The sequence below is a fragment of the Drosophila melanogaster genome, chromosome 3L (genome assembly GCF_000001215.4).
Source record: "Drosophila melanogaster chromosome 3L".
Classification (NCBI taxonomy): Eukaryota; Metazoa; Arthropoda; class Insecta; order Diptera; family Drosophilidae; genus Drosophila; species Drosophila melanogaster.
The window spans coordinates 20,745,240-20,764,942 of record NT_037436.4 but is presented as its reverse complement, the minus strand read 5'-3'; the positions used below and the strand labels follow the sequence as shown (position 1 = coordinate 20,764,942).

Genomic DNA, 19,703 nt, shown 5'->3' with positions numbered 1-19,703 from the left:
ACATGACACTAAGTCCACCTCAACTTGGAGGGAAACCACCCAGGAGCCATCCGAAACCATCTGAAACCACTAAACCCAGCCAACCACAGGCAGATGGCTTCAATTCGGCAGTTTGCTGTGTCGCCAAATGTAGCACTAGGAAAAGTTTTTCCCCAAGTCTATATATTTACACCCGTTACTCATAGAATAAATGGGTATGATGCACTTGCTGAAAAGAACGTAACAGGTACTGGGAAGTTCGCAAATGTCCGGGTATCTTTGAGTCGCGTATCTTGAAGCTAAAGTTTCTTTCTTGTTCAAGCGTCTTCTTTACCGAAATACATGGAGTGCAGAGAGAAAAATAATGTGTAAATAGTTCCTTATACTCTTGTATTAAATATCAATTCAATGATGCGGAATAATTTTCCTCAGTGCGGGGAAATTGGTTGCCAATTGGTTACCAAAAAGATGCCGTTCCCTGGGGGCTTTGATGTTTTCCCATTCGCATTGGTATTGGCATTGGCTGCAACTTTCTGTCGTAAGTAAATTCACTTTCGACAGGCACAAACTTTTCACACCAACTGTTGCCAAACATTGCTGACTTGTACGCATTTCCAATTGCTATTTGCTCGCCTATTGTTTGTAATTTCACTGCCAGCACTTGATGACACTAGCGGGGGGATTTTTGGGCCTTGTTCTTGTATTTTTTGGGGAAAGTGTCGTCGTCACGTTGGGTAATTGATTTTAAATTAGCACATTGCTTTGAAAATTTAAACTGTTTACATGTGCCTGGGGACATCTGCTCTTGAAATGCTTTAGTTTCTAAGAGTCCTGCCTACGAGCTCTGTCATTGCCTACACTTCAACTAATTTGCTGTTCTGAGAATTAAATCCCAAGGAACAGGTAATTTAGAAAAGTTTTCATTGGCAATAAAAGGCTACTACAAATAATAACTTATGACATAGTATTGACATTAAATTTCAGTTGAAGTGGTGAATTTAATTCAACTTACTTAACACGTTTATTTTAAAACTTTTCCCTCTGGTCAACCCTAATTAAATAGGGATTAAATACACTCCTCAGTCATTTTTCCAAGCGTACAGCTTTTCGCTATCTCTATCCCCCAACCGTTTCCGTCTCACCTTTTCCGCGTCCGTGTCACTGTGTTTGTGCTTGTGTGAGTGGGTGTGCGCTAGTGTGAGTTTATGCATGTTTAATGAACATGAATCCACGAGCCACCAGGGCACCCCTGTAATCGCATTTCAATATGCTGCACCGCCTGTGCAAAAGGAGCAAAAAAAAAAAAAAAAAAAAAACAAGAAAACAAGAAGTGGGTTCAGCATAGTACTGCCCTAAAAGAAAAAATGTTAAAAATATTAAAAAAACGTGGAGGAAGAAAGGAAAATTCAAAGCCGGCTACCGTGTCTTCCCTCCGCCGCCTGCAAACGGCAATTTAGTTTGCAGGGCAAACTTTTCATAGCTGCTCTGACCCGTAAACGAGGTCAGCGGAAAAAACATTTTGAAAAATTCATATGCAAACGTATTTTCAGTTGCACCGGCAACTGGCAACTGGCAACACACAGGTGCCAATGGCAGCACCACCAGGATTTGAATCGGAATCGGGAGCCACCTATCCACCTATCCACCCAGTAAGTAACAGAAGCAGCTGGAGAGCGGAAAAGCGGAGATCGGAAAAGCGGAAAAGCGGGAGATGGTGGTCGAGGTAAAGGAAAACTTTTTAATGGCCAGCGCACACACACACACACCATGCTCACTTAATAGCACTCTTGCTGGCCAGTGTAATTCTTAGTCGCCATGGGGCTCAAAGTCTTCCCCAGTTTCGGCGTAAAGTGAAACGTTTTGCTTTTTATTAGTTGGTAAACATGAATAATAATGCAGAAGAAGTTGCTTTTTACACTAAATTAAATGTGAATCAACATGTCTTTGGGGCAAACCAAATGAACTTTTTGCCTCCTGCGAGAAAAGGGGTGAAATTTATTACTTTTTGCCACAGTTCAGGGTAAATTAATGTGTCGCCGAGAGAGATATCACAATTGAATAAGGGTAATTTAATTCAAAATAACTAGGATGAATAACTAATGAAGGTAAATTTAATATACCACTTACATGCCATTGAAATCTATTCTAAAATTTACCAAAGGATTGTTACATTAAGAACCTAATAACTTACTTTACATAACTTACTTACTTGCTTACTTCACCATGTGCAGATACAGATTTCCAGACTAATGCATCTGTACTTACTCATACTCAGGGATTTTTTTTTAACATTTTCCATACCCAGTAAATACAACCCACATCTGTAGATTGCAATCGTCGTGTAATCAACTTGACTTAAGCATTTCCACTTTTTAATCACTATGCCCGGGCTAATTGCTTGCCCAAAAAAACCGAAAAGCGGAAACTCTTCCGTTTAACATAAAGTGAAACATTTTCCGCCTTTCCGTTCCGGCGGATAGGACTTTGCACGGATGTAATTGCTGGACAAGGTTTGTAACCCACGGGCTCTATGAGTAATTACGGTCGGGGATTAGTTCAGTCGCCTTTTCTTCAATAAATTTTGGCCGTTGGCCACCCAAAGGACAAGTAAACCCGGTTCCCGGCACCCGGCTCCCGGCGATGGATATTTAAGGCTCATCCCGGGTCACAAGGTGTTCCGCCTTAAAATGGCCTAAAAGCGTGAAAATGTGAGGGGAAAACACTGAACGAAACGATTAAACTGTAATAATATAGTTCTTACTACAAATAATATAAGAATAAGAATGAAAATAATATAGAGTGCGCAGGAAATAAAAATGTTTGTAACAAGCTTAAATTTATTTATTAATACTTCTTAAAATACCTTACAAAATAGCGTAATAATAGCGCGTATAAATCCACATTTTTTGACATATACCGTTCCATTCCTTTTAGTTTCATTCAAAAATGATTAACTGGCAACGGATGTCTTAATGGCATTTAATATCCCCGTTGTTGGTCTTGTTAAAAGAAAATTCTTGGATTTTGATAAGTGCAGGATCGGAGGAAGTGCCCTCTCACATTATGCCATCTCGCGTCCGCCGACGGTGATGTATGTACGTGTTTCGGCTTTGCTTCCGTGATAATTTTCCAACTTTTTGCACCAATTATGTGCACGGCAGCGCGATATTCTCTTAGCCAACTCGGTGTTAGTGGGCCCTGCTGTGAGTGTGTGGGTGTTGGCCTTTTTGTGCCTTTAGTTTATGCTCATTACGTGAGTGCTGAGCGCAGCAGACTCACAAATTGTTGTACAAGAAATTGCCGCCGTTGGCATTACACGAAAATACAGGGAAAAGCACAGAGGCGCATATATATACATAAGTGTATATATATGTGCATATGTACATAGCTATATATAGATTTCTTGCCTGGATGCCAAACCGTCGAATTGAATTTTCAGGTTAATTCCCGGCAATCGAAAAGGAAACTTGTCCACGGGGCGTATGCGCGTTATATAGTTCAACAATTTACAAAGGAGCCTCACTTCACCTACCCACTTTAACTATGAGCTATTGAAGGCTGTTATTTAAATAAATACCGCAAGTGGCATACGGAAGTCATTAAATGCTGGGCCATTTTTAATTAAATTCAGGTTAAGAGGAAATCGTGCTCACGATTCGTATGCGCTATATTTAATTGACCGATTTGTTGCTCTCAAGCTTGGAGTAATGTTAGTCTTAATTAAGGACATTGGCGTCGTAGGAGAAATAAGTAATTGAATATTAAATATATAATATCGTTAGCATTTCGAATAAGTAGTACACTCAGGGCGTATGCGTGATATTCAGTTGACAATTTTGCTTCTCTAAATGTAAAGGAAAAGCTAGGCATTATGAAGCCAGAAAAAGCAATTAAATTGTAAGCAGTTAATGAAATTCAAATAAACTTGGCACACAAATTCAGGCGTGCACCCCGGTAGGCATTTTTCGAATGCCCCAATTGTGAGCAATTTAAATGCCAATTTTAAGTGCCCGATAGCAAAGAATTAATATTTTTGAACTATTAGCTAAATCCAGCAATATTTACTCAACGTTCAGCATTCACAAATTCCCCTCTTCACAACTCATAAATCAAGGCTTAAATGTGATTTTGAGGACTTAAGAACTTAAGCCTTAAAAACCAATTCCAACTTAAATATGGGATGTCGGCTCTGGCACGCCCACTGAATAAGTATTTCGCACCAGAAACGCACAGCTTTAGTTTGCCACACAGTTTTCCTTTTGTTTTGACCAATTCAGGAGTAGAATACCAAAGGATAGCAACTGCTGCTTTAAAGGCACATAAACTTTCGCCAATGCCTCCCACCATCTGGCTGTTTATTTGGGCAAAGGCGAAAAGTGTAAGAAGAATGGGGCTTTTTATTTCACTCAAGTACCGTGTCGTTGCTTTCACCTGCACTGAAAAAAATGGTATGGTAGGTAGAATTACATGCAAGCATGTTTGTTTAAATCGTTCACAGTCTTCAACTAACGAACTTGTTTAACCTAGTCAATAATTGTATAATATTTATTATTTCGGAATTTGAAATAGTTATAAAATAGTTACCTTAATTAGATAAACTCTGTTTAGCTATGACTATGATGTATTTCTTTCAGGCCAATGAGACTGGTAGAAAATGCAATTATTTTAACGAAAGTTATCTTAGCTTTGAGAACTTTGAAGAGAAGAAACACTTGAATTTGCGTAAAATGTACCTTGTTTGCTAAAATAATTGGGCAATACTCACTGTTGATGTTCCGAGTCAGTTTTTGTTTTCGAGAACATTTTAAGTATTTTGGTTCGAGTGTGTGAAAAGTAGGCAGGGAAAACTGCATAAACTACCGAGTGAGTCTGCTGGCTGTTGGCAGTAAAGTTTCCGTTGCATTTTCATTGGAAATCCCAACGAAAATTCAAACTCAAACCGGGGCTAAATGTCTCATCGAGCTGATGCCGAGCAGCTCGAGCTGAGGATACATTTTGTTTGTTTACTTTGAAATTGTAAATGGATTAGCCGCACTCCGAGGCGCGCCAGGCCTGACAAATTGAATTTGTTAGACTCGAGAGAAGTTTTTGGCAAACTTTTGCGTGCATGGTTGGATATTGGACGTGGCCGGAGTGCCGGAGTGCCGGAGTCCTGGAAGCCATTGCCCATAAACCGAGAAACAAAACTTTGCCCTGCCGTCGAATCGGGAGTGTTGAGGAATAAATTGTCGTGCCGTAGGTGACGGGACGAACTAAAGGGTTTTCGCAACACCTCCCCATCCGAAAACTGGGTCATCAATAAGGTGATACTTTTAAGGCGAATATTCCGAAACAAATGCCGGATTAATCTTAAGCTCGAATGATATCGAAAGTGAGTAAATGATTGGCAACCAAGGCGAGATGGGAATGCTGAAAGATTGTTCGAGGAATTTCTGTGGGAGGGATTTCCTTGATGCTAAGCTATTCCCGTCTGATGGTCATCAATAAGGAACTACTTGAAGAATCATCGGAAAAATCAACTTGACATTGTAACAAGCTACAGCTACTTGGTTTCGATTTTTTCGACCGAAAAGCAATATGCACAAGAAAATGGCAAAAAGAGATGAAGAGCGAAAAGATTTGATTTATGTAATTTATTGCGGTTGGTAGTCAGACTAGTGATTTCGATTGGATAGAGACAGACGTAATACGAAAAACTCATTGCCTATTAATACTAATGGCATAAATTATTCATCTGTTTCCACAGGTCGTGGCGTTTGAATAATGATTTTAAATCCAGTATATATTTTATTGCAGAATTATCCAACATTCATTTTAAGCTCCGTTAAAGCGAATCTATAGTTTATAGTTTTAAAGATTGCACACAACTTATATCTCAATGACTTCGTAGTCGCCAGCCGATGTACGACAAGTTAAAACACATTTTACTGCATTGCACACATCTAGGGCTAAAATTGCTGTTGAAAAATAAAATTAATGTATATAACTGGATTATTTATATGAAAAAATCTATTTACCCAACATAAGAATAGTTCCGAAGACTTTCATACCGGTGCTAACTATTTGAATTCTCCCAATAAACTAAACATTTTTATGACCTGAATAGTCTTTTAAGTTTGCAACAGCAATTCGTTTTCTTATTTATATCTCATTTCCATGCAAATAGAGGTGATTTCATCACCAAAATTTAGTATCTTCGTTACAGTAATCTGAATAATTCATTTATACAACTATATTGTTCCTTTTGATTATTCAAAACCACAGTGAAATTCAATAATATAGTATTTTGCAATATTTAGCTTATCGTTGTTCATTTAATTAATTAAAGATAGAGTTAAGTCTTAGTTCAAGTGTTCAGTACAGTGCAACTAAGAAAACGCTTTGCATAACAATAGATATACATATAAGAGTTAGTTGGACTATTAAAACAAAATGTTCATGTAAGTCAACGAGATTGCATTTTGTAAAAATGAAATAAATATAAAATAAATAAAATTTACTGAAGAGGGACAAAATGCCTTCAATACCAGATATTTTAAGTCCACTTAAAAAATGTTCAACTTGAAACTCAGCTGCAGTAATCGATTTATTTTTGCCAATTCTCTTAATGACCACAAGACGTCTGTTTCTGAGAGCTTGACTTTCTTACGCAATGAAAGATGTTTCAAATCGGATCGAAAGCAAGCAAACAAGATATTTATTTCAAATACATCAGTTTCATTCAATACCATGAAGCGAGTACTGCATTTCTATGTACTTTACGATGAGGCAATCAAAATTCCTTTAAATTCTGCCTGTGGCACAAGAGCCAAATACATTGAGTTTTATCCAGGATTACCCGACTTTAATTGTGCAACTTTAACTGTTGCTGCCGCCCAAATTCCAATTGAAGTCCAAAGTGGTTAGGCTAATTGAATCGCTTCGTCTATGTTGAGCCAAAGTGAATGGGCCTCATTGCGATATGTAATGGATGTAATCCCGCCTTAAATAGAAAACCCTTTTGGCCAAACTTGTGCTGCGGCCAGGCCAAAATGTTGCTTACCCTATACATTTTCCTCTGTTGGCCCTCGTCGTCATTTACATTATTATGATGAGATGCAAATCTCGTTAAAGGACACTTCAGGCTCCGCCCCTCGCATCCCATATAGACTACACTTCAATATGTGTGCCATATGCCCCTCTACATCTTGGCTGCCACACTCACATGGTTTTCGCCCCGATTCGCTCCTCCTCCTCCTTCCCCAATTTTCCCAATTTCCCTCCTCCATGTCTGTGTGTTATTCTTATGCAAATTACATTTCCTGTGTTTGAGCTACAGCTTGTAAGCTACATGTGTATGCGTGTGCCAAACAAGTGCACATGAAAAAGGACTTTTTGGTATCCTAGATTTTCATAATAATCGTTTTTATAGGAAATTTGTGTCCCTAAAGATTAAACATATAATATTTTGCAGTTTTGAACGTAAGAATTAAGTGCCAGATTGCAATATTTTGGTTAGTTTAATTGCAGATTAAACGTATTCTTTTGTTTCGAGAGTTAGTCTGTATTTTTTTCAGTGCATTTGAAAGCCGTGGAATATTTTGCATACCCACATATAGCTAAAAAATATTCTACAATTCTTTTGTAAAAGTCAACAACAGACGGACGAAGCGCTCATAAATGTTTTCGTTTGTCAGCTCGTGCTCTCCCTTTCACTCGCCGTCACCCGTCTCTTTCCTTTCATTTGCATCTGTCTATCTGCTTCCGCTTCCATCTCTGTCTGTCGCATATGGCTGTCTCTTTCCCTTGCCTTATGACATATTTGTAGCTGCTGACTTTGCTTAGTATCTTATTTGCATTTGTAAACTTTAGTGTGCCATTTTGTTCATTTGTTTTTGGATTTTCTGGTCTATCCTGCCCTACTGATTTTGCATTTTATATCCTTGCACACGTGCATACATTTATTATATTTATTTGAAACTCATTAGCTTTTAAGGTCACTTTTCCATTTCTGATTTTCCCTCCTTTTCCAGTGGCACAAATCAAGTGCAGCATCAGCACATTATTCACTGACATGAAGGTATAACGAATATTTTACCGGTTTTGATTTGTTAATTTTGCGAATCTCAGCACTTGTGTAACTCCCATTCAATCGCATTGAATTTACATATTATGAACTGGCTTAGAGATTTGTGCTATTGATGGATGTGCTGGAATGAAATCAAAAGTAGACAGTTTAGTATTTGAATAATTAAAGCAGTGCTCGTTTAACTACGGTTAAATGGTATTTAAATAGTTAACTGATGCAGAACAATTGATGAAAAGTTTGTTTTATATGTTTGGGTCTCCAAATCAAAATCCAAATCAAAATGAAATTAAGTAATTATAAAAAATTTTTAATTTTAATATCCTCTGGACAAAAAAAAATAAAAGGGAGAACTGTACAGGCGAGCTCGCGATTCTCAGTAAGAAACTAAATATTTGGCATTTTTGGGCTGACAGTTCTGAGTTCTGGTTTGTTTGTGGGCGTTGGAAGAGGCGTGGTAACGTTCTGAACAAACTGATCCTTCTCTTCAGAAAGTCTTTCTTTAATATCGGCTAGTAATCCTGATCAAGAATATACATGCTCTATAGTGTTAAACTTATTATCTTTGTTCTGTGCTAAGTTTTTAATATAATAACCTGTTTATTAAGCTCATTAATTGTTATCGGATGTTTTTATATATATACTATTCACAATATACTATACACAATATATTCCCTGCATAATTAAAAGATAATTAGATAATATAAGCATTGGATAATAGACAATTTTCTTGATAAGTCTTATCTTGTTTAATTTATGGGTTTTAACTGAGCTAATGTAAAAGGTTTTTAATGGATTCATCAATATTATAAAACCATCAGCGAGCTGTGTTGTCCCATTGTTGTTTTGTTTCTTGATGCCGAATAGGTCCGTAATTGCCGAAAATCAGTAATGAAACTATTTCGTTATGAACTTTATAGATTGTCATAGTAACGAATAAAACCTGCGCTTTAAATTTTAATATATGTATTTAAAAAAGTGCTGTACAAAAAAGGATTTGTTTCATTTTAAAATTATAATAGTCATTAAACTATACTAAATAACGCGCATCACAAAAGTGAATAGTTCGAGTTCAACGTTCCCTATATCAGACTTAATTTTTTACTTTTGTGCTTTGTATAACTGCATTATAATTATAATTGCTCTATATGTTTGTAGATAAAGTGTTGTACAAGCTTGTTAGCCAGTTTAATACATACACCAAAAGGTTATAATGGCAATCAAGCTGATTTTGTTCATTTCCTTTTTGATGTACTCTACATGTTATTTCACAGAGGTAACCAATTGTTATTACTTAAAAATATTCTTTAAAGACTTCTTTTAGGTTTATTCCCTAGTGGAATTTGCAAACGTTCAGTGCGAGTCTCTGGATAAGGACTTTGCTTTAATTGAATATTGTTATCTGAAATCTGTAAACCGATCTTACAAATATGTTTCGATTAAAGTTAACCTCCTTAAGCTACCTATATCCAAAGTTAAGGTATACTGCTTTAAATATGTCCAATTATATTTCAAGCGAATATAATAAGTTTTAATTCTTTAACTCAGATACGGTTTGGTCTCTATAAACGATTTACTGGATATAAGCCTTTTCTCTACAATGCGACTTTGGACGCGTGTAAATTTCTTAAATCGCCGAATTCCAATCCGGTCGCTCTTTTTTTTATAATTGTTTTAAAGAGTATTCCAACATGAACCACACATGTCCCTTTGACGTAGGTATACGCGAAGTGTATAAAGTAAATATTCACATTATATTCATTTCAGCATGATATTGTGCTGGATAAGATGTCATATCATAGCGTAAATAATAAGCTGACCAAAATACTGCCCTTCCCAGAGGGACATTATATGATTGAAATTCACTGGATAGCCTACGAGATTAATCGAGCTATAACTAAATTATATTGGACACTTACATGATAGGCAAGGCAATTAAAACAGCAATGGCCGGACACTAATACAAATAATGTATCTTAATTCGAAGGGCGGCCTTAATAAAGAATGTATTTAAACCTAATTGTGAATTTGTGGTGGATATTTAAAATCTCATCTTGCACAGAAGTACAAAAAACTAAAAAATAATGCTATTATCAGTTACCAGTTACTCAACTAAAGGCAGTGCGAACGAGAAATTCCAAATTGCGTTATTTATATCGATAGAAATAGGCAATACTAACAATAAACTGAAAGCGAACCCAATCCTAACGCCTTAGCTTTTATAGTTCCTGAGATCAAGGTGTTACAGGGTCGGAAACTGTTTAAATATTCACATTATATTCATTTCAGCATGATATTGTGCTGGATAAGATGTCATATCATAGCGTAAATAATAAGCTGACCAAAATACTGCCCTTCCCAGAGGGACATTATATGATTGAAATTCACTGGATAGCCTACGAGATTAATCGAGCTATAACTAAATTATATTGGACACTTACATGATAGGCAAGGCAATTAAAACAGCAATGGCCGGACACTAATACAAATAATGTATCTTAATTCGAAGGGCGGCCTTAATAAAGAATGTATTTAAACCTAATTGTGAATTTGTGGTGGATATTTAAAATCTCATCTTGCACAGAAGTACAAAAAACTAAAAAATAATGCTATTATCAGTTACCAGTTACTCAACTAAAGGCAGTGCGAACGAGAAATTCCAAATTGCGTTATTTATATCGATAGAAATAGGCAATACTAACAATAAACTGAAAGCGAACCCAATCCTAACGCCTTAGCTTTTATAGTTCCTGAGATCAAGGTGTTAAGGGTCGGAAACTGTTTAAATATTCACATTATATTCATTTCAGCATGATATTGTGCTGGATAAGATGTCATATCATAGCGTAAATAATAAGCTGACCAAAATACTGCCCTTCCCAGAGGGACATTATATGATTGAAATTCACTGGATAGCCTACGAGATTAATCGAGCTATAACTAAATTATATTGGACACTTACATGATAGGCAAGGCAATTAAAACAGCAATGGCCGGACACTAATACAAATAATGTATCTTAATTCGAAGGGCGGCCTTAATAAAGAATGTATTTAAACCTAATTGTGAATTTGTGGTGGATATTTAAAATCTCATCTTGCACAGAAGTACAAAAAACTAAAAAATAATGCTATTATCAGTTACCAGTTACTCAACTAAAGGCAGTGCGAACGAGAAATTCCAAATTGCGTTATTTATATCGATAGAAATAGGCAATACTAACAATAAACTGAAAGCGAACCCAATCCTAACGCCTTAGCTTTTATAGTTCCTGAGATCAAGGTGTTAAGGGTCGGAAACTGTTTCTTCTCCTGTTACATATTTTTCAATGTATATAGTACCTTTTACTCAACGAAAGATTGATAAAGATTTTTATGATTCCTAATCTTTTTGTTTTACTTACTCTAAAAGGGTACTCAAACTTCGCTCTTCACCTGATCTAACTATTCGCTCTCTATTCAAAAGCACTTTCCGCTGTGGTTCCTATTTTTGTCCCTTTTGGTCCTGCCTAATGGCCACCAGACTGTATGCCTGACAATTGGAAAATTGGAAGTTAAAACCATTAAATAAATGAGTGTCACAGAGCGGGGCTGGTGCCAGGATTCGAAGAAAAAGGGGGGAGTGCGACAGAATCACATTTCGGTTGATGCTGGTGCCGAATGCTATTTGGGTATTTTTATCTCTTTCGATTTACCCAGTCATTCAAGGGGGTTTCAAGGGGGGTTAACCACTTTGATTCGCCCTCGATGGAAAGGCAAAACATCAGCAGACCGAACACACAGAGGGCCCTGTTTGAAAGTCAACAGTTTTAACCTAATCACAGTGGATTTTATTGCCGCCTCACAAATCGATGCGAGCGGATTCGAATGCGGATGCGGACATGGCTGTGGATGCGGATGCGGATGCGGAAGGAAAGGGAAACGGAAACGCAACGGAGCCAAAGATCCTGGGCAACCATTTTGTGGGAGGACCGCAGAAACTGTGGGGGAATCATTAGGTTGCTGCGTAAGAATTTTCCGGGTGCGTTAAGTGCCCCCCAAAAGGACCTTTTGGGCTTTTCGTGTGCACTAAAAGAAATAAGTACGACACTGTTCCGAAAACAAGGTCTTTAACATTAGGAAGGCTTAATCAGTGCCAAATATTTGTAGTGTAATTTTTTACCAATATTGTTCGGACTAACTTATCAAACTCATAAGTAATAATACCTAATTGAAAAGGTTGAGTGAAAAGCGCTCTTTATTATTTAATCAGACATATTTTTATTTCTTTAAAAATTTTAACGTCTGTTAACCACTATTTAATTATATTCATTTTTATGTTTTCACCTCTGGCATTTAAAAATATGTGTTTCCTAAAACATTATGTACCACGAGTATATATAAACTTTTCCAAGTGTTCATATAGGGTCTCACATTCAGCACGCACTGGCCGTTGAGCCCGGACCTAAATGTTATTTATCTCCAGATTAAATGGATTTGTGTGCAAAATTGTCTATTTAACTGAGGCCAGGCAAAAGCTTTAGCATTCGCATCGTCATCAGCATCAGCGTTGGCCTTAGTATCAGAATCAGCAGCACTTTCGTTTCTCGAAAGTGGCAGGAACTTCATTGTTTGAACTTTTCAACGGATACGTGGGCGTTTGATTGAGTTTCAACAAGGGTCGACTTGTCCTCGTGCCCCGGGCGGAGATTTCTGAAAGGCCCTACCCACTTGGTCACTTTCCCGCTTTCACCCACTTTCCCTCGATTTCCCTCCATTTCCCTGGCGACCTGTTTCAGTTTCTATTGTCAATTAGAACTGACAAGTGGCTCTCTATATGGGCAAAAGTGTTCGCGTTTATTTCCTTTAACGGCCTTGGTTGACAAACGCATTCAATGGGTTAACCGAATTCCATGTCCCCTCTTCTTTATAGAGTTGGACAATTGTTATCTATACCTATTCAATACAGAATGTGTATATCCATTAAGTACAATACATTAATTGCAAGTTTGTGTGGACCAGCGCAAGCATATATATTAAAATGTATAACAAATTAATAATATAATATTCATTAGTCCCTAACGAAGGGTATCGCACTAAAGCCTCATCTCTGGTACAAAACCACTTGAATTTTATTGGCCCAGAAATTGGAATTCGTTGAACGCTTTCTATTGAATAGTTCTATATATTTTCTTTTGAATTGATAGCTTCTTGTTATGCAATTCTTTACCTATGTTCGTTAGTTGAAGAGGGAGAACTGAACAATGCTATACCTTATTTCAAAAAAAAAAAATCCAAAACCATTTCCGGGCAAACATGTGTTCACAATTGTGCGAGATCGCAAAGTATTTGGGGGCATTTTTTATATTTCTCAGGTTCAATGGTCTTTTTGGTAATTGGCGCCCAGATTTTTTGTTTTTCAGTTTGTCTGGATTCTTGTGGGTTGTCCCACAAAGAGGTCACAAATGTAATAAATTTTTCAGCGTACCCGGCAAATCTGCCATACGCGGATATTTTATGGGTCGAGTTCTTCAGCAATTTTTGCTTTGTTTGTCAACACTGGTAATTTTGTGCAGGGAAATTCGTCTTTACCTTTAGTATATTTGTACGAAAGTTGTAAATTTGATATCTGTATTAAAGCAATATATGATTTTATCCTTGAGTTGGTATGTATTAAAGGTGATCTTGGTTCTTGTATAAGTTTACAAATTATTTTAATTAAATATTAATGTTTTATTTTGTTTCTTAAAAATTAAATGAAACTTAGTTTAATTATACTTTATATAATTATGTAATAGTTATTTTTTTTCACTGTCACACCAAAACAAGTTTTTATATTAATTTACTTACCACCAATGGTGCTCAAGTATATAATTATCAAAGAATGGCTTTTATTGAAGATTTATATCTTTTGCTCTAATTTCGCCGAGCTTTAGTTTCTCAAAAGTGCAATTTTCCCGTTCACTGCTGCAGACGAACAATGGTGGCCTTAGAATGAAGCTAAGCTTTCAGCCAGATGCAGTGGACCAGCAAACAGACAATGGCCCAAAAAATGCGAGAAGAAACCCAATTCAAAATAATAGTCTAATAAACTTACTTAGCGTGCGCACAGCTGATTAGCCCGACCGGCTTTCCACTCTCTTATGGCAACTGCTTTGGAGATTTTCCCACCTCCTCCCCTTTGCTCAGCATCGGTTGTTGGTGCTGGCGTCCGTTTTCCACCGCTCATCTTAAAGCCAATTTCCCGCCCCCGCACTCCAGCTGCGGCAAAATTTTATTATTGCGCTTCTGCAGCTGGCCGACAACAAAAACGCTCGCCGCGGTCGTTTGCTTAATGCGCCGCGTGCCTTTCGCCCCGTTCCGATCTGCCAGATAGACACGGCTATAGCTATCTAGCCATGGCTATAGCCAAAGCTATGGCCGTGGCGATGGAGATGAGGATGGCCGTGACGATGGCCTTTCGGCGCTTATGGCTGAGAAATGCTTTCTTTATGTATTAATAGTACTTTCACTCCCTTTAGCACTCGAAAGTCGTGCTAAGGATGGCAGCGTGATTGGAGCTTAATGCCCAACGCCCCCTGAAGTTTGAATTAATGCCTGATGGCAACGACTTCATAAAGTATTAATTTAGTTTGTACATTTTGCAAATTGTCTCTTTATTGGGTAGGAAAAAAGTTAAATCAGCCTTAAGAAAAAGGAATCGGTATCATTACCCACGTTTTTATTGCGTAAGCATAGTAAGGATGTGTTAATATATTATTAATTAACTATTATTTAAATTGGACTTCAATTAAAACTTCTATTGGAACACACATCATAGAAAGGTGACACTTTCCTAATTAAAATGGAATACCTTGTTGCTTTAGTCTCATTTATATAATTTCTGAATGTTTTGTCAACATCAATATGTGTTAAATACATTTTGAATTTAATGCAAGTGGAAACTTATTTGCGAAGACTGAGATTTGTGAATAACATCAATCAGCCAAAGCCAAGAAGCTTTTCATTTAGTTGACAGTTCATTTAAAATCGATTTTGGTCTAATTTAGAGAATCTCTAAAAGGAGAAATACGATTTAAAGTGCGTTTTCATAAAATTCACACCATGCCGGCAAAAAACGAAATAAAATACGAGTGATTTACCTAATCAAAGTGTCGTTAAAAATATTTGCATAACCAAGAGAAGGAGAATCTCGTTTTTGGCTCATAAACAATTTATTGCGGCATGACGTGTTTCATGTGATTTTATTTTTGTTAGGCAAAAAGCATGTTTTTTGATCGAGGTAGAAAACTATGCAAACCATGTTTAGCTAGTGAAACAATTAAAGCATCGCCTAGAAGAGGCTAGCTACCTTTATAGTATTTCGACAATAAAATAAGATACATATTTTAATTGAAATAAAATTAAATGCATGTATTTAGTAACATTTCCACTACCTAATATGTTACCAAGCTAATGAGTGCAAAATTACACGATATTGTAATATCAAAGTTTCCGTGGCTGAGGTGCGTAAATAAATGATGAAAATTACCAATCCCCATACCCACCCTTCACGCTACCATCACTGGGCTCGATGGGAACCATTGCCGAGAAACCAGTGTCGGGAAACTGAGCACCAGAGCACATTTATCCGGGAATGACTTCAGTGTTGTATCACGTAGTAAATAATTCCTTTGTGGCATTGTCTTGGTTGGCTTTGCAGCATTTGGCGCTCGTCCTTTTGTCCCCCAATCTCTTCGTGAAATCCCAGAACTCCCTGGACTGCCATCCCACGGTTGTCTAGTGGGTGTTTACGTGCTTTGAAGGATGGAAAAGGAGATGGAGTTTGGACTGTGTGGCAATTGGTCTACGGGAGATTGGGGGTTGAGTCTTTTATTGTTACGTGGCAAATACAACATAAAACGAACGTGTAAATGTTATTTCTTGATTTATTTCCGCGGTGCATGCAGATGCTTACGCCAACCGATTTTAAGGTTTCCACACCCATGCCGTTCCACCGCCCTGAATCCGAATCCGAATCCAAATCCCCATCCAGCAAAGCATCCTCGATAGGTTACGTATACGTACGTGTACGTAATGTGTTGGATTTTCATTTCGTTCCTGCCTTGGTACGTCGCGAAGCGTCGGCAAATATAAAATATTCCGCTTACCTTGCACAAATATTTTTATATGGTTGGTACATAATATAAAATTACTGCATGTCTCTCTTTCTATATATCTATATATGTATATATGTACAGTTGTCAGTGTGTTGGTCTACGTGAAACAGTTAGCGCGTGTGTGAGTGCTTATGTTTGAGATGGCAAATTTTTTATATCTGTGTCATTTATTTTGTTTTCGCTCATGCACCCTGTAAAATGAGACTAGGAATCATTGGACTCGCGGGAATACTAGAGTTGCATATCGTTGCAACAGAAATATTTGTTAATTAAAAGTTTTAAGGTGCAATTATTAATTAAATACATACGTCGGGGAATGCAAAATTTGTTATTTTCTAGTAGATATTTGACAGGCTTTAAGGATAACGGCTTAGATAATATGATAATAGTAATATGATAAAATACATATAATCCTTATATATTTATTTACATATTTATATATATATATATTTCTATATTTCTCGAGCTGTGAGTTCACGTAGTGACGAAACGCTCCAAAGGAAGTGTTGTAAAGTAAAGAGGAGACTTTTGCATCTTATTACTCTTGCTGACAATACTTTAATTCAATGTCTATAGGGTATTTTAGCCACTCACCTGTTATTTCGCCAGTCTGCCCATTCTGTGTTTGTTTCAGTATTTTGTAATTTTTGTCTCCCTTTTGTTCTTCTCGGATTTTCGTTTTATTTTTCCCGCCCTTGTGTGCCGCCTGTTCGGCACAAAAGCAAACATTTTCTTGGGTGCAAGCGACTTTACTTAGCCCCCTTTTCTGCCCATGCCCTTTCCCCTTTCCCCATCATAGCCCCTTTATATGGCCCGTCTAGGCAAAAGCCCCCATGGCTTATATTTACCTCTCGACTTAAGCCAAGGCGAGACGTTTGTCTCTTGGCCGCCAGATCTGTTTTCGGGTTTCGGGGTTTGCTGGCGCACGGAAAAAAAATATCGACAATAAAATCTTAAGATATTCTCCATAAAGAAATAATAAAATACACATTCAGAAATAATCTTTAAGTGTCGAAATGGGACAACTCATTGTATTGTTATCCTTTTTGTTTAATCGCAGTTATATTTGTAATTCAATCATTTTATTATTTGGGATGGGCAAATACAACTTTATGACCGACAACAAAGTATGTTCATCCAATAAAATGCGAAACAATTATTGTACTTTTTTCCACTGTATAGGTTGAGCTCGTATTTGTTGTTGTTGGGTGAGGTTTTGGTTCCGTGTTTCGCCTGTTGACGCAAATTGCCAAAATTGCCTGCGGTTGTGTTTACACGGCGAATGTAACAGACAACAGACAAGTGACAGTCGCACGCACTGAATTCAAATAAAAGCCAATGCCAATGCCGTGTCTACAAGTGGGTGGTGGTACGGAAAAGTGGGCGGAAAAGCGGGCGGAGGGCCATGGAAAATGCAGGACGAGTCAGCAAACGTGCGGTACATTATTTAATTTTGACATGTGCTTGGGGTTTTGTCATCTGTATGTACAGCTCGCCAAGTAAATACCAATTGCCAATTCAAATTCGTGCTAATGTGCTTTTGATATATGGATTGAGGTTTTCTAACATCCGTCAGCAAGCATACATACATACACATAATCTGTATATATACATATGCATTCAAATAGATCCCTGGCCAGACTCAATTGTGACTATCAACGGCAAGGCGTCTGTGATGATTTTATTAGCATTCGGTTGCCTTTTTGGATAAATCATTTGCATTTATGGCATGTGACAAGTCCTGCTTCTCTCTGTATAGCCATCTCATTCTCTATTCGACTGTGCGTCTCTTTTTAATGACGGCCGGTTTTGATCTGAATTGATGGCACTTCCATTAAACATGGATTCAAATCGACTGCTTTCCGTTTCCTGTTCGAAAGCAGAGCGGATCACTTTAATGGACTAACTATTGGGTTGGATTTGATTTGGCGGATATTTTATTTTGAATTGGTGACAGTTTTTGGTTCAGTATACTTTAACGTTGCGAGATGTCAGTTTTAATGCGATTTAGCCCCGGTATGGGTTGTTTCATGCCTGGTGAAATTGAAGATGTTTTTAATTTTATTTTACTACGCCAGTACTTAAGTTGTATCAAAATCAAAGATAAATTTAATTAATATGAACCAACACTTAATTGTCATGTAATAAATTTTGGTTAGTTGGCAGAACAAGTTTGGCTTTATTTTAACGTTAAGCACCAATTAAAGCGTTCCAGGAAACAATAGCAATTTACTGTTTGCTCGATACCGGTTGTGTCGGTTGATAGTTTTTGCCATTGCCCTTTGACTGCTAAAAATATTTTCCCATTTCCTTTCAACTTTACCTCCTGTTGGCCGGCTTTGTTGTCTGCACTTTCCAATCTCCTCTCGGTTTTCCTCTCTCTTCCGCCTTGTTTTTGTGTATTTTTTGTGCAATGTTTGCCAATGGCTGTTCTCGAGACATGGATTTGATGGCTTCGATGCTTTTCAGTGTCTTTCCACTTTTAACCGATTTTTTGCCAGTGGGCGAGAACCGACCAGTCAGAGTTCAATTGAATACAAGATAGATGAAAATGAATCGAGTTTGGTATTTGAGAAAGTCTGTATAGCTTAAGATACCTAAAACAAAAGCTGCAAAAAAAATTTTCACAGCTTTTATAAAGCAAATGTTGTAAATGACATTAGGAGGAACTGATTGTATTAACAAGATCCAAAATACGATTTATAATTTAAGAACGAACCTAATCAAGAACCTAAGCCTTACTATTTGCGAGAGCGCAGTATCGATGGGTTAAACCAGTTCTTCTCTGGTCTAGATTATTGCTCTGTTGAATGCTGGTGCCTAGATATAAATTTCAACAGTATACTTTTTCACCCACTTTACGCTTTCTTTTATTTTTTTTGCTCTGCGGCTCAAAAGCAAATCTGTGTCGTGGGCGCTTGTCCTTTCGCTATCGAAGCCTCCTCAGATCCCAGATGCTTTTTGCCGCTGTTCCGGCCGAGCTCCAATAAATCTACCCTCCCATATCTTTGGGTCTTGCTTTCGTGCTTTTACAGCATCAACAACAAAATAACTCAAAGTGTCATCCAAACTCTTGAAGTCTATTGTGTTGGCCCTTTGTTGTATATTTCCTCCTCCCGCTACTCCTCCGGTTGTCCTTTGCCCGCTGCGTTATCCTGCAACAAAACGTTTGATGGCTGCAGTTGTTTGGGTTTTACACGTGTTTCCACGGCGGCTCAAGTGGGGCGTTATTATTTAGCTTTGCTTTTAGATGAATCGAACCAATATGCAATACGCCACTATCCCTCTTCGAGTGGCATTTTTATTAGGTGTATGCCTCCGTAAATCACTATGCCACCCACTCAACTACATACTTACTCCAATAAATGCCCAAACAAATACATGCTTCACTGTTAACTTAATTCCTATTAAGCCCATATATGTCTGTATTACTTTCTGTTTGATCTAGGATAACCGATTTTGTGAAATATATACCCAAAGCTGATGACCTTCAAAATCACTTGCCAAAGTGTATACAAATTG

The 19,703-nt window shown here is 37.5% G+C and overlaps 2 protein-coding genes across 2 annotated transcripts, besides 1 other annotated feature; one reads left to right on the top strand and one right to left on the bottom strand.

Annotated features, from left to right (window-relative positions):
- Positions 1 to 5,750: 5,750 nt before the first annotated feature.
- CG43251 (uncharacterized protein) lies at positions 5,751 to 6,060 on the bottom strand. The gene is made up of 2 exons (NM_001259921.1): positions 5,997 to 6,060; positions 5,751 to 5,936 (listed from the first exon to the last, which is right to left on the bottom strand). The coding sequence occupies exons 1-2, from the start codon at positions 6,025 to 6,027 to the stop codon at positions 5,848 to 5,850; spliced, it is 120 nt and encodes a 39-aa protein (NP_001246850.1). The 5' UTR covers positions 6,028 to 6,060; the 3' UTR covers positions 5,751 to 5,847.
- A 2,492-nt stretch (positions 6,061 to 8,552) lies between these two features.
- Positions 8,553 to 8,584: a mobile genetic element.
- A 673-nt stretch (positions 8,585 to 9,257) lies between these two features.
- On the top strand, positions 9,258 to 9,967 carry CG33912 (uncharacterized protein; the record flags this gene model as incomplete). The annotated part of the gene is made up of 4 exons (NM_001031968.1): positions 9,258 to 9,320; positions 9,369 to 9,524; positions 9,593 to 9,715; positions 9,812 to 9,967. 4 exons carry the CDS (start codon positions 9,258 to 9,260, stop codon positions 9,965 to 9,967), a joined length of 498 nt encoding a protein of 165 aa, NP_001027139.1.
- Between the last annotated feature and the right edge of the window lie 9,736 nt (positions 9,968 to 19,703).